Genomic DNA, 15316 nt, shown 5'->3' on the forward strand with positions numbered 1-15316 from the left:
TCCCCGAGGAATAAAGAGTAATGGCTGACCCGGCGTGTTTAAAGAGGCTTTTGAGAGAAACCTTGATTCAGATGAAGATCGATGAAGGTATTTTCACATCAACTGCATTCGTGTGGCTCTTAACTTCAGCTCAATCTGGCTGCTAAGAGAAAATGCCATTCCTTCGCGGGATTTTAGGCTAAATAGAGTCGAGTGCATCTTGTTGTACTTATTTGTAAAGCTTCGCGCGTGCCGCAATTGCTACGCCATCCAAGCTTTCCCTTTTATTTTAATTGGTTTTTACTTTAGCGAAAGTTCATTATTACACTTTTCCGTTTCTTGGCGAAAGGAACTTGCTTGTCTTATGAGTACATTTGTAATGTTTTTCCCGCGAAACCGGCCCGTTTTCCCAATATCAACACAGCTTGGCATTTATGCTTAACAGTACAGTCTGGCATAAGCTAGGAGTTAAGGGCCATATTTCATTGCATATCATAGTTTGCTGTTGTTAATACCGAAATTTACTCGACCAATGGCCGCTGTGACGTTTAATGTAGTATTTAAGTCGAGCGCAATGTTTGGACAACTTTGAAAGCTTACTGCGAGCTGAACCAGTGGGCTTACAATGGCTCAATGACTGCTCGGAGTCTGGTGAGGAGCTCTTGACGTCATAGACACAGTGTCGACCTTGAAATCTTTTAAATAAGAGTCGTTAATACCGAAATTTACTCGACCAATGGCCGCTGTGACGTAAAATGTAGTATTTAAGTCGAGCGCAATGTTTGGACAACTTTGAAAGCTTACTGCGAGCTGAACCAGTGGGCTTACAATGGCTCAATGACTGCTCGGAGTCTGGTGAGGAGCTCTTGACGTCATAGACACAGTGTCGACCTTGAAATCTTTTAAATAAGAGTCGTTAATACCGAAATTTACTCGACCAATGGCCGCTGTGACGTAAAATGTAGTATTTAAGTCGAGCGCAATGTTTGGACAACTTTGAAAGCTTACTGCGAGCTGAACCAGTGGGCTTACAATGGCTCAATGACTGCTCGGAGTCTGGTGAGGAGCTCTTGACGTCATAGACACAGTGTCGACCTTGAAATCTTTTAAATAAGAGTCGTTAATACCGAAATTTACTCGACCAATGGCCGCTGTGACGTAAAATGTAGTATTTAAGTCGAGCGCAATGTTTGGACAACTTTGAAAGTTTACTGCGAGCTTACAATGGCTCAATGACTGCTCGGAGTCTGGTGAGGAGCTCTTGACGTCATAGACACAGTGTCGACCTTGAAATCTTTTAAATAAGAGTCGTTAATACCGAAATTTACTCGACCAATGGCCGCTGTGACGTAAAATGTAGTATTTAAGTCGAGCGCAATGTTTGGACAACTTTGAAAGTTTACTGCGAGCTTACAATGGCTCAATGACTGCTCGGAGTCTGGTGAGGAGCTCTTGACGTCATAGACACAGTGTCGACCTTGAAATCTTTTAAATAAGAGTCGTTAATACCGAAATTTACTCGACCAATGGCCGCTGTGACGTAAAATGTAGTATTTAAGTCGAGCGCAATGTTTGGACAACTTTGAAAGTTTACTGCGAGCTTACAATGGCTCAATGACTGCTCGGAGTCTGGTGAGGAGCTCTTGACGTCATAGACACAGTGTCGACCTTGAAATCTTTTAAATAAGAGTCGTTAATACCGAAATTTACTCGACCAATGGCCGCTGTGACGTAAAATGTAGTATTTAAGTCGAGCGCAATGTTTGGACAACTTTGAAAGCTTACTGCGAGCTGAACCAGTGGGCTTACAATGGCTCAATGACTGCTCGGAGTCTGGTGAGGAGCTCTTGACGTCATAGACACAGTGTCGACCTTGAAATCTTTTAAATAAGAGTCGTTAATACCGAAATTTACTCGACCAATGGCCGCTGTGACGTAAAATGTAGTATTTAAGTCGAGCGCAATGTTTGGACAACTTTGAAAGTTTACTGCGAGCTTACAATGGCTCAATGACTGCTCGGAGTCTGGTGAGGAGCTCTTGACGTCATAGACACAGTGTCGACCTTGAAATCTTTTAAATAAGAGTCGTTAATACCGAAATTTACTCGACCAATGGCCGCTGTGACGTAAAATGTAGTATTTAAGTCGAGCGCAATGTTTGGACAACTTTGAAAGCTTACTGCGAGCTGAACCAGTGGGCTTACAATGGCTCAATGACTGCTCGGAGTCTGGTGAGGAGCTCTTGACGTCATAGACACAGTGTCGACCTTGAAATCTTTTAAATAAGAGTCGTTAATACCGAAATTTACTCGACCAATGGCCGCTGTGACGTAAAATGTAGTATTTAAGTCGAGCGCAATGTTTGGACAACTTTGAAAGCTTACTGCGAGCTGAACCAGTGGGCTTACAATGGCTCAATGACTGCTCGGAGTCTGGTGAGGAGCTCTTGACGTCATAGACACAGTGTCGACCTTGAAATCTTTTAAATAAGAGTCGTTAATACCGAAATTTACTCGACCAATGGCCGCTGTGACGTAAAATGTAGTATTTAAGTCGAGCGCAATGTTTGGACAACTTTGAAAGTTTACTGCGAGCTTACAATGGCTCAATGACTGCTCGGAGTCTGGTGAGGAGCTCTTGACGTCATAGACACAGTGTCGACCTTGAAATCTTTTAAATAAGAGTCGTTAATACCGAAATTTACTCGACCAATGGCCGCTGTGACGTAAAATGTAGTATTTAAGTCGAGCGCAATGTTTGGACAAGTTTGAAAGCTTACTGCGAGCTGAACCAGTGGGCTTACAATGGCTCAATGACTGCTCGGAGTCTGGTGAGGAGCTCTTGACGTCATAGACACAGTGTCGACCTTGAAATCTTTTAAATAAGAGTCGTTAATACCGAAATTTACTCGACCAATGGCCGCTGTGACGTTTAATGTAGTATTTAAGTCGAGCGCAATGTTTGGACAACTTTGAAAGCTTACTGCGAGCTGAACCAGTGGGCTTACAATGGCTCAATGACTGCTCGGAGTCTGGTGAGGAGCTCTTGACGTCATAGACACAGTGTCGACCTTGAAATCTTTTAAATAAGAGTCGTTAATACCGAAATTTACTCGACCAATGGCCGCTGTGACGTAAAATGTAGTATTTAAGTCGAGCGCAATGTTTGGACAACTTTGAAAGTTTACTGCGAGCTTACAATGGCTCAATGACTGCTCGGAGTCTGGTGAGGAGCTCTTGACGTCATAGACACAGTGTCGACCTTGAAATCTTTTAAATAAGAGTCGTTAATACCGAAATTTACTCGACCAATGGCCGCTGTGACGTAAAATGTAGTATTTAAGTCGAGCGCAATGTTTGGACAACTTTGAAAGTTTACTGCGAGCTTACAATGGCTCAATGACTGCTCGGAGTCTGGTGAGGAGCTCTTGACGTCATAGACACAGTGTCGACCTTGAAATCTTTTAAATAAGAGTCGTTAATACCGAAATTTACTCGACCAATGGCCGCTGTGACGTAAAATGTAGTATTTAAGTCGAGCGCAATGTTTGGACAACTTTGAAAGTTTACTGCGAGCTTACAATGGCTCAATGACTGCTCGGAGTCTGGTGAGGAGCTCTTGACGTCATAGACACAGTGTCGACCTTGAAATCTTTTAAATAAGAGTCGTTAATACCGAAATTTACTCGACCAATGGCCGCTGTGACGTAAAATGTAGTATTTAAGTCGAGCGCAATGTTTGGACAACTTTGAAAGTTTACTGCGAGCTTACAATGGCTCAATGACTGCTCGGAGTCTGGTGAGGAGCTCTTGACGTCATAGACACAGTGTCGACCTTGAAATCTTTTAAATAACAGCCGTTAATACCGAAATTTACTCGACCAATGGCCGCTGTGACGTTTAATGTTTAGTTTAGTACAAGCGTTTAAGACCAATCTTTTGTCGTGCAGTTTTCCCTCATCCTTTTTCTGGGCTTGGGACCAGCAAGACTGGTTATTAACTAACCAGCTCGGCGGATTTAAAAACTGCTGCCAAATTATTGCCTTTTTGAATAGCTCTGAGCAAAACAGCTCTTGTTTCACCTGTGAAACCTTTTCTTGGTCTCCACACAGGAATTTTTTTTTCTGATATATGTTGAAAGATTACCTCTTTCAATACATCTGAGCAAATCAGCTCTTTTTTCACCTATCAAACCTCTTTTTGAAGTCTCCAGATAGGAATTTTTGGTACCAGCAAATCTACTGGTACTACACCGACCAAATTTGTGGCCGGAATTTCTGATATTTGTCTATCTGTGAAGTCATTGCAAGTATCTGCAGTTTTTTCACTTTAACTATTGATGAGTTTAATGAATTCTATTCTTATTTTTTCAGGCAACTCAAGACTACCAATTGAAAGCAGTCCAGATGTAAAACCTTCAAAGTACTGATTAAAACCCGTCAAGGCTTAAACGGCCAGTGCAGCAATTGCATGCTCGGCATCTCTGAGTGTCGGAGGGCATGATTGAAGGGCCAGTTTCATTCGTTGCAACTGATCATCAGAGAAGATCTTGTTCCAGTAGCGAGGGTCTTCAGTGTAGCAAACCATCAATTCCTCGTTTGCCCTTATGTATCTGTTGGATTTAATCCAAACTTCCCCATTTCGTTTCGCAAACTTACAGTTCACACGATCAGCTATAATCTTGGCAAACTTAGATCTCACCAAGGCTAATGGGAACGCACCGTCATTACAAATACGACCAAGTCCTGTCTCAAATTCGTTTTCTGCGCCGTCTACGTCAACAGTGGCACCTTCTCCCTGGACAGTGATGAGATATTCACCTTGTCTGTGCGGATGGAAACGACGCACTGGCGCTGTGGGTGCGTAAGCACAGACAAACGTGTCTGGTTGAATTGGCTTTACTGTAAACAAGCCATCACCGGTTGATTGACCACCTATTCCAATGCATCTACTACGCCTTACTTGCAAATGACCTTCTGCCGTATGTACAGGAGTGTAATGGCTCCTTGTACAGTTTTTGTCAATGTCAATGAAGAATCCATACACCGGACTTCTGGCACTGCGATATTGGGCAACATGATCTCTTGCCTTCGATCTCGTGAAAGAAAATACTTTCTGCTTCATTGCTCGCTCGTGCCACGGAAGGAGACCACTGATTGTGCCATCTTGGCTCATATACAAGTCTGGGTATCCTCTATTCCGCAAACGGTCAACATTCACCGCGGCAAATGGCGACAAAATCACATCGTCAGATGTGTCAACCTCAATTCCAATCACGTGATTCCTAGTCAAACCACAGTACAAAGGACCAATCTGATTTTCTCTTGCTACGCGTTGAAGTTTAAGCATTCCTTTGTCCTGGCAAAATCGTGTGAAGACGTGGGAATTTCCACTTAAAACTAGCAAGGCATTCAAACTGAGGTAAAAGGGACTAGCTACAGTTGCCAGTCTGGGATCAAAAGGAGACATCAAGACTGCCTTTTCATGTGCATCAAGGCCATCACATTTCTGGATTATAGCATCAAGAATGCGTAACTCGTGCTCTGAAGGACTCGTCAGAAATTTAAACCAAAATTCTTTCAAGGGCCTTCCGTAGTGATCTTTTGGCTCAAGTTTCCCAATTCGGGGAAGCTCATAGTGGAAATGCGCGCTGCCCTTACGAACGAAAAGATCTAGAAAGAACTGCATACCTAGCAGAGACGAATGCCCTTTAAACTGGTGGAGAACCTGGTTCGTCGCTTCGTCTCTTACGTAATGAACAGCAAACAGTTCCGGCGCATCAATTCGGTTTAACCTGGTGTACGTTGCGTTGTCGAGGGGTCTATCAGAAGAAGGATTCACTCCCAAAATAATGCCATCACCATCATTTACCACAACAGACTCGATGTTTATGGGCGCAGACAAAAGGAGATTTCTTCCAGCTGGAACAGAGTTCTCATACGCGCTTTGATCGAGAAATGTGTTGTGTAACTTGTCACTAACATTGCATTCACGATGAATCTTATCTGGGACATTATCTAACGCATTTCTTACATCCTTGTTGGCAAGATGACTCACAGGTTCATTCGAAAACGCCAGAATTGGAAAACGTGCGAGATTACGATGAACAAGCATAGCCTCCTGCATGGAAGTCGACGATATCCCAACATTAACTTCTTCGTCTAAAATCTCGGTTAATCTTGGCCTTTTACTTTGTGGGTTTTCGTCATCGTCATCTTCTTCTGGCAAGCTTGGGAATGTCTTCAGTGCTTCACAGAGCACTTTCCCCACTTCTGCGGTTTGTTGTAAAGACAGCTGAAATTTTTGCTGTATAGCGAACCGCAACTTTTGGATAACCTATTTCAAGAGAAATAACATGTTTTTAAGGGAGATGACTGGATAGGTATTCCAGAGAGAATGTATGCTAAATTTTGAGGGATAATAACTGAACTTAGAACTGCCATCATAAATTAAATTATATTAATATTTTTAACGCGAAATAATAACCATAGCAATGCAATGACGTAAATGTATACACATTTAAAATGCTCATACCTCTGGCTCAGCTATTTCCGCATTGTCCTCTTCATCAATTTCTCGGACATATCGCGATAGCTGAGCTGCCTCGTCATCTGAAAACCTTATGACACCATCAGGACACATTCCAGCATTAAAACTGCAGCCATTGAAATATTGTAATATAAACCTGGCTTTTTCAAGATTGTTTTGGCAAGCGCGGAGATTCTGTACCAGGTATCTCAGGTGTCTATTTGGTGGGTTGTTTCCCCGAGCTTGGTCATCACGAACTTGACTTTCCTGAGAAGCGGGTAGTGGTCCTTCGTTCAAGTCATTGGCCCTTGGCCTATTCCTGCCCCTCAACTTGCTCTGAACGCGCCGGGTACGCCGTTGAACAACCCTTCTCCTGAGTTGATTCTGACCACTCGTGGATGCTTCTTGACTAATTTCTGCATCATAAGCAGGACCGTAATTAGCCTGATCTTCTCCCACACGGTCAGCCTCAGGGATTAAATGATCATCTTCATGACTCGATTGACCATGTTCATAAGCAGGACCGTGATTGGCCTGATCTTCTCCCATACGGTCAGCCTCAGGGATTAAATGATCATCTTCATGACTCGATTGACCATGTTCACTACCTACATTAACAGAGACGCATCCATTAAGACAGAAAAAAAAAAGATCAATGTACTATCAAGGTTTCTTATTCTTAGTTTATATTTAACACCTCCAAGCCTCTTCTCGGGGGCACTTAAACTAGTTAGGCCTGGCCACAAATATCACGATGTTTTTTAATTTACAAGCTCTCGAGATATTAGATAATCGCGAGATAATTTCCCCTTTCTTGTTCATCCGAGCCAGCAACCGAACTACCCAGCGCCCAAATTGACCAGCGGAATTACTTTTCAATAATGTATCCCACAGTTACGATAGATGCCAGTTTCAAAATGGAGGATAGAGCGACTTTCATATGACCTTGAAAAATAACGAAAAACAGGACGTAAACAAAAATGCAAAGCATTTCATTGGCTCATCAAACAAAAACAAACGAGCGCGAATTTTCATTGGCTGAGCGAACGCGGATGCAAACAACGTCATTTCTCCATGGAACTTTCTTGAAGGTTAGGCTTTGACGTCATTCGAAATGCAGTAATGTGATTGGCCAATCGAACTGTTTACTGCCCATATTAGGAGTTTCCTTGGCGGGAATAAGGAGAAGCTTTGTTTTAATCTTGCCAAACATTGGTTCGTGAAACAAATAGCGAACACTTTGTCAAGGTCATACGACAGTCGCACTATGGATATTCAGACCCTAGAAAACCGTCAACTCAACAAGAGATATTGGGAAATATATAGGGCAGTCCGTGAGATATTACTAAGGGCATTTTACGAGATACTTAAAGCTTTTGCCCACAATTTGCGGAAACATATTTGGGCGGTTTTTTGCGAAAGTTGTGAACAGGACTAAGACCAGTTCGCCAGTGACCTTGTTCCTCGCGAAACTTAAATAACATTTTACCAAGCTCGTATTCTATTCTGTTTTGACTACTGTAGTGAATTGTGGGACAATCACAGATCTATTTTTCTCAAGCAACATATTTGTCCAAAGACCTCTAACTGAGACTGCCAAGAAAGACAATTAGTTAGTGTGGTGAGGTACTTGTCTAAGAAGTCAGTATTTCTTTCGTTTAAATAAAGTTTGGAAAAGCCAATACATTAATGCTTTTCATACTTGCTTTGTGTGGTTACACCCTTTTATTTATAAAACCGTTGAAGCTTAGATTAAAGTGCTTATCACCTCAACACAGTCAAGCACTTTCTTTATTCACCAAAGCCGTCCCAAATACATTGTGTTATTTTTAGAAACTTTAGATTGAAAGTTCACTTTTGCAGTTGCTTTGAAAGGAGGAAAAATTGGCCATTCTCTACTTTATCATTCCTCATAATACACTTAATGTTTGTTTGGCCCCCAAATTTTGCATAAAGAATTGTTTTGAAATACACGAACGAGCAATTGTTAATAAGACCAGTCAATTTGGTTTTCCACATCAGAGTTGTTCTATAAAACTGCGGTCAAATTAGTTGTAGTTACAATTCTCTTTTGATGATACGTCGATGTCCAGGAAACCAACACTTTAGCATACCAACGAACGATCTTGAAAGAACAATTTAAATTCGAACGTAAACCCAAAGTCGGGGAGATTTCATTTGTGCTTCTACAGTAACATCAAGTCAATACTATGATATGACCATACCTTGCATTACTCCAGAGGTGGCAGGCAAGCTGTTTACAGGCGAGGAAGTATTTGAACTTCTTTCCTCTTGTGGTCTAATTCCTGCACTAACAGCAATTTCCCGAATAGTCATCGTGCAGTTTTCAACAACCGTTTGAATATTCGGTGGTAAATTCGACAATGAAGATAATACGTCTTCATTGCTCATAAGTTGAAGGATTAATCGCTTTGGAATATTAACGTAATCCTCCATTGCACCGATTTTTGCAAAACGTCCGTTACATACGTCGGTTGGAAATCTCTCGGAAAAGACTGGTAATTAAATATGAATGGCGGGAAGTTGTGCGTTCGACTGGGACTTCCGGATCTAGATCTTCGGATTTCCAATCGAACGCAAAATCTGAAATCGGATTTTGTCGTAGATTTCACCATTTGGAAATTTATGTTAGGAAGGGTTTTAATGAGTGAAAACCGCCACAACTTTTGCTTTCGAATGGAAATACGAGGACCCAAATTCAGGATTTCCCAATCAAACGCACCCTTATTGGGTAACATTAACATCTAAAAAGAAAAGAAGTTATAAAGTCATGCGATAACAGCTTTGTAACGAATATCTAAGACTTTTAAAACTCTCCATTACAAGGACTTTCATGTACCATAACGTGTACACTGAACAGAAAGTGTCGTATTTGAGTATGTCTCTGAGAAATTAAAAACACCAATGCATTGAGGTAGGCGGGCTTGGTACCTTTGAAAAACAGTAATCGCTGCGTTTCTTCTTTTCCCGCCAAACAGGGCGGTTATATGAAAGTATGAAGTTATGCAATAATGAATAAATAAAGTGTGACACAGTGTCGGTGTGTGTGATCTCGCAGCTCGCAAAGCATTTTTCTCGCACCAGTAAATCATTTCTTCCATATCATCATTGAGGACGCCAACAGATCACTCGCTTGGGTATTTTTTTTGTTGAAATCACCTTTTCCGCAATGGAACACCAAATGCCTTGCTCCTCCAGTGCTGCAGATAACTCGTCAGTTCATCTAATCGAAATCGTGGACGATTTCCCGGTATTACCCGTCCCGCCCGAACAAGAAAACTTGGAAGAACCACTCGTTGACAGCTATAATTCGAAGGAACAAGAAGCGACCAACGTGAGCCTAACCCGATCCGAAGATGAACACGACGTCAGTGAGGGTGAAATTCACGCGGAATCTACCCCGAATTCAGCACCAGGAGGGAACAAGCGCAAAACCCCTTATTCTGTCAAATTCGATGAGCTACCCGAGACAGTCCGAAAATTCTTGGCTTCCGTAAAGAAATTCTTTACCCAGACAGTTAACTTTGAAAGAGAGAAAGCACCGGTGGCCCTTTCCACTTACGACAAGGCTCAAGAGAGAATGCTTTGTAAGTATCTTTGGTTTTTTTTGGCTTTAATTTCCACGTTTGCATTAAGTGATGACCGATATTTGGGTGACGCTACAAGTCTAGTTAACAACCACTCTTTTTTTATTCTTTGCAGGCTTTCTGGGTTACGTTAAAAATACGTTAGGACGTGATGCAGAGCTTTTACCAGAGTGCTTTTTGAGAACTCCCTTGATCGAAGGTTACGTTGAATTTCTAAAGGTGAGAGAGATTCTTTACATGCTTTCGTAAATTAAGTTTTGACACCTTTGTGGAAACGCCTAAGTGAACCACCCAACACTCACGGCCGGGGACTGAAAACCACATCAATGGCCACCATTTTGTTTAATTAGAGCGTTGTAGAAAAAGGCTCCAAATTAACGAAAACATCCAATTGCAATTTTTATCAATTAAGATCACAAAATTTACTCCAACTTTAACTGAAATCGCAAAAATCGTCGCGCCTGCATTGTGTTGCCAGCGGTTTAGTAAAAAATGCGAGCCCGTAATACTTGTGTGTAAAGAATCTGCTGAAAATGGCGAACATTGGAGGGACTGAGGAGTACTCGCTACACAAGTAACCAGCACAGATAAATTGCGCTACAATTGTGACCCATAACTTTTGCATCGGAGGTATTGTTTTAAAGTAATTTCTCGCCATAAATCAATGGACTTTTTACATCAGGTCGTGTGTCAACTTGTTTTGATTACACAGGGGCTCACCCTCGGGGTAAAAACCTGTGAAACTCACAAAGGATGGAACCCTTAGGAAAACAAAAGAGCAGAAAACATCAAACAATAACCTAATCCTACCACGAGCTAACAAAACCCAAAAAAGTTTCTCAGGTTTTTACACAGAGGTAATCCCCATTGCTGACAGGGATGATTAAAATATTCTTATGGCCATTCACAACCAAATCAGGTCCAAAACTTATCAAAGAAAGAATAATAGTATGGTCAACAATGTGTTATCTTTTTACCAATCTGCTGTTGAAACTTGCTTTATGCTGATAATAATCTGAAATCTCTTTTCAATGCTGCCTTTATCAAATTAAAGATAAATTACAAATAGCTAGCTGTTAAAAAGTCAACTCTACATGGTAAGAAGTCAATAATAATATTGTTTTTGATAAAAAAAAAACTTGAACGGGCGTTCTCTGGTTAAAACACATAAACAATTGCTGCAAACTTTCGACCACTAGAGCTGAGGTCTTCAACGGGCAAAATGATGAATGACGTGAAAATTTGGAGAAAATATAAAAATAAAATTCATAACAATAATTGTTATCATTTTTATCTCACTATATATTCTCCCAATTTTCACTTATTCAAGTTTTTTATAATTACTCATCTGGCTGAGTTCCTTCAATTTTTTCAGTATTGTTTTTATTATTAGTAATATGACTTCATACTTTTTCTGAAAGAAAGAAATTACCAACAAATTGGAAAATTTTTGTATCACTGATTTATTGCTTGGTTGGTGAAATTTTGACTTTCAAGCTTGATCACTTTCACCCAGAGGCTCTTGCCTTTGATGAATTTCTGCTACATGTCAGTGATAAATATTCTGATAATATAACTTTTTACCTATCTGCTGACGGTAAAAAATTGCCTTACCAACAGAGTTTAAAGGGTTCCATCCTCCGTGAGTTGAATGTATACACTAGCTGTCCCTGTGTAATCAAAACAAGTTGGCACACGACCTGATGTAAAAAAGTCCATTGATTTATGGCGAGAAATTACTTTAAAACAATACCTCAGATGCAAAAGTTATGGGTCACAATTGTAGCGCAATTTATCTGTGATGCTTACTTGTGTAGCGAGTAACTACTCAGTCCCTCCAATATTTGCTATTTTGAGCAGTACACACAAGTATTACAGGCTCACATTTAGTTGTAGAACTAATAGACACTTGAATAAAGTTCCTTTGCTTTTCTTTCATTTACACTTCTCTATTTACTTATTGATTTTTGGCTGTTTTGAGCCTCAATTAACCTGTTCTGTTTCCTTGCAGGAAGAACGAAATTGCAGTTCAGCCACGGTGTCAAATCACCTTAGCTCGCTGCTGTACCCAATAAAATTTGTGAACAAAGACGATGCTCCTGACTTCAAAGGGGTGCCGATTATCCGCCAACTCAGAACGCAAGCCAGAATTCTCCAAAAAGCAGGTGATTTGGAAAGGCCAACCACGATGGAAGATCTTTCTGCCCAAAATCGCTGGATCCCTTGGTTAGTCTTAGCATGAAATCTGCTTTTTGCTCACTCTGTGACGGCATAGACTAAAATTAGTATTCAGTATATTGCATAACTAGCTGTACACTACAGATTGTTAAGATTCAAACAATTGTGTTAGTTCCCAGTCACACTAATTTGAGGGAAGCTTAGAGCTTCAGGAGAAATTGGCACTTAAAGTAAATTGATTAACCATTGTTTGCAAGATACATCTCTCTTGGCTGCAGTAGTTTTGACCTGAATCATTCACTTTCCCTTCGTCCTGGACAGCCCAACCTGTGTGAACCTTATTCATTTTTTTGTTTTTTGGCTTTTGTCTTTAAAAAAGGGAGGAAGTGGTTTCCGCCGTTAGCAAGCAAAGAGAAAAATTTGAATTGACAGGCCCGATGAAGTTCAAAGCCAAAGAATTTTGTGACCTAATAATGCTATCCTTGTACGTGTTTATTCCCCCGGCACGGGGATTGGAAATAAGGACCCTGGAAGTCCTGTCAGGGGAACAGGCTAGTAACTTTGACCCAAAGAGCTCCACTGGGAAGAATTATTTGATTGTCAAGGATAGTGGGGACATTGTCCTCCACTTTAATAACTACAAGACAAGGAAGTTTTCTGGACGAGACGAGCTGGCTCTACAGGTTAGACAATCTTCTCTTTGGTTCCAATAAATTAAGTAAGTAAATAAAGAAATCAATCAATAATAAATAAATAACTTGATTTACCAAGGGTGACACATTATAGTTGAGAACTGGTAAACTTGTGGCCCTCCCCTAAAATATATAAAACTACATGTAAGTTACAAATATTAAAAAGGGTAAAATGTAATATTCAAAGAGTGAAAATTTTATGAAATGGGAAAGCTATCAAAGCCAGCATAACCTTTCTTTATAAGAATACAATAATTCTGTTTGAAGGCAATAATACTGGTGCTAGATCTTGTATTAATAGGTAGAGAGTTCCAAAGTTTTGTGGCTGTAGCAAGAAAGGTTTTTTCCACCTTCTGTGTCACATTTACATCTAGCGCAGGGTAAAGTTGTATCATCATAGCGTGAGGTTCTGGTTGACATGTCGCTGATATGCACTAATTATTTTATTTGTCAGGTACTCTGGGCAAGATCCATTTCAGCATAATTTTGTAGAATAAGCATAATTTATTTACATCAATCTCATCACAAAAGGGTAGCCTGTTTTGGGACAATTTGCCACACTCATGGTGATCTGAGATAATTGACCTGAAATTTCTACTGATTGACATGGATGAAGCGCTCCATCCATAAACATTTGTTGAAATCCATCGATGTTGATTCTGTTCTCAAACTGGCTAGCTGGCAATTTATGCCAATCTCAAATTGTTAGAAATTTGTACAATGTGTGTTCAGCAATCAAAAGTGTTGACTTACCGTTTAGTTTGATGATTGACCAAACATTCAGGTAAATGCCACTAATCTTTTTCAGCCACAGGACGAGCTATGTCGACTGCTTCTGTCATACATAAAAGATTATCGGCCGCATATGGTGACCGATTCCAGTGGTAGATACCTCCTGCTGGTAAGGCTTTAATCTGGTGTTACTAAGTTACCAAATGATACTCTCACATCTTGTGTAATTGAAATTTCAATTTCTGGACTTTTGGGGTGAGGAAAGTGCCTTAAATACCCCTACTTTGGCCCAGCCAAGGATGCACCCTAATTCTAACACTAACCCTTTCATAATGTTTCAATTCCACAAAAACCCTTGTCTTTTTTTAATCCTTACAACATACGTAATCAGGAAAACACGTCTAGAGTAAGGAGGGAGATGTTCCTGGCTAGGAAAGACCTCCAACTTTTGACTGGCCCTTGTTTACCAGTAACCCTTACCAAATCCCAAGAAGCAATCAGTAGAGCTAGCAGGCTGAAGTCTGGCGAGTGCCTCCCACCCGAGAGGCAGAGAGTGGGGACATTCCCAGGGGGAGAAACACACTTCTCAGAAGCATGTAGCCACCTCGTTGTGGAAACTACTGGTTTTAGTAGCTTCCATCAGCGTGGAGGGGAGCTGTGGCTCCCCCCCAAGCGGTGGATCTACATGCCCCTTGGGAGAGCATGCTTTTCCCCAGGGAATCCCACGAAACCCTGTCTCCCAGGCAGAGGCACTCTCCTGACTATCACCCACACTGGCCACTGACTGATCCTTCAAGGGACTCAGCAGTTCTGGCAAGAACAGGCGAGTCAAGAGGAGGTCCCCCCGGCTCAGAACATCCACCCTGCCAGGTCACTGATCTCTCCCTGCGGGAATTAGTATCAGTTTTTACCCAGACGAGCGATAGCCATGGAAACAGCAGGGCGTCCCATGAAACTTAAACACATAGCACCTTCTAACACTTGTGGGACTGGAAGGACGTATACGCATGCGTACTACCATAAATATCCTTCTCTTTGTGTTAAAAGGTCGAGAAAAAGCGTCAAAGATTAGGAAAGTGATCAGGCAAGTAGCTGGCACATTAAGGAATGTAAACACGTGTCCAGATCCACTCCCAGTCTACTGGCAGTGTACATAGTGACGTCATGTCTAGAAAGAACTGTCCATTTGACTTCAATCTTGGAAGAAAATGGACCTTGTAAGACTGCAATTTCACCCGCTTTGCAGCAGCTCAGATTGAAAGATAGGGATGCGCCTCTGGTATCATCCAGGTGCCCTTAATCCATCGTTATCGCATACCAAATCTCAGATTCGTAGCTCTTAATCTCACTGAGATATGATGGCTTGATCATTGCATGAGAATTTGTATGACCGATACTTCAACGGCTGTGTACTAGTGCAATTAAAGAGATAAGGACGCGCATTGTGCATGGTTCACATGCCCTGCTACAAACGTCATCGCATACTAAATCTCAGATCTGTAAGTATTCATCTGACAGAGAAACAGCAGCTTCATATTTGCATAAGTTCACCGGCTGCACAGGAAGCAGGCATTTAAGAAAACGGACGCGCTTGGCTATC

The 15316-nt window shown here is 41.3% G+C and overlaps 1 protein-coding gene and 1 long non-coding RNA gene across 2 annotated transcripts; one reads left to right on the top strand and one right to left on the bottom strand.

The window, feature by feature from the left end:
• Positions 1-10649: 10649 nt before the first annotated feature.
• Positions 10650-13985, top strand: LOC137987303 (uncharacterized). The gene is made up of 4 exons (XM_068833703.1): positions 10650-10744; positions 12126-12340; positions 12672-12975; positions 13793-13985. The coding sequence occupies exons 2-4, from the start codon at positions 12303-12305 to the stop codon at positions 13895-13897; spliced, it is 447 nt and encodes a 148-aa protein (XP_068689804.1). The 5' UTR covers positions 10650-10744; positions 12126-12302; the 3' UTR covers positions 13898-13985.
• LOC137987304 (uncharacterized) lies at positions 12261-13892 on the bottom strand. Its single transcript, XR_011120427.1, has 3 exons — positions 13738-13892; positions 13060-13107; positions 12261-12375 (listed from the first exon to the last, which is right to left on the bottom strand). It is a non-coding gene; the product is annotated as an uncharacterized lncRNA (long non-coding RNA).
• Positions 13986-15316: the final 1331 nt, after the last annotated feature.

This window comes from Montipora foliosa, unplaced genomic scaffold (genome assembly GCF_036669935.1).
Source record: "Montipora foliosa isolate CH-2021 unplaced genomic scaffold, ASM3666993v2 scaffold_338, whole genome shotgun sequence".
In the NCBI taxonomy this organism is placed as follows: domain Eukaryota; kingdom Metazoa; phylum Cnidaria; class Anthozoa; order Scleractinia; family Acroporidae; genus Montipora; species Montipora foliosa.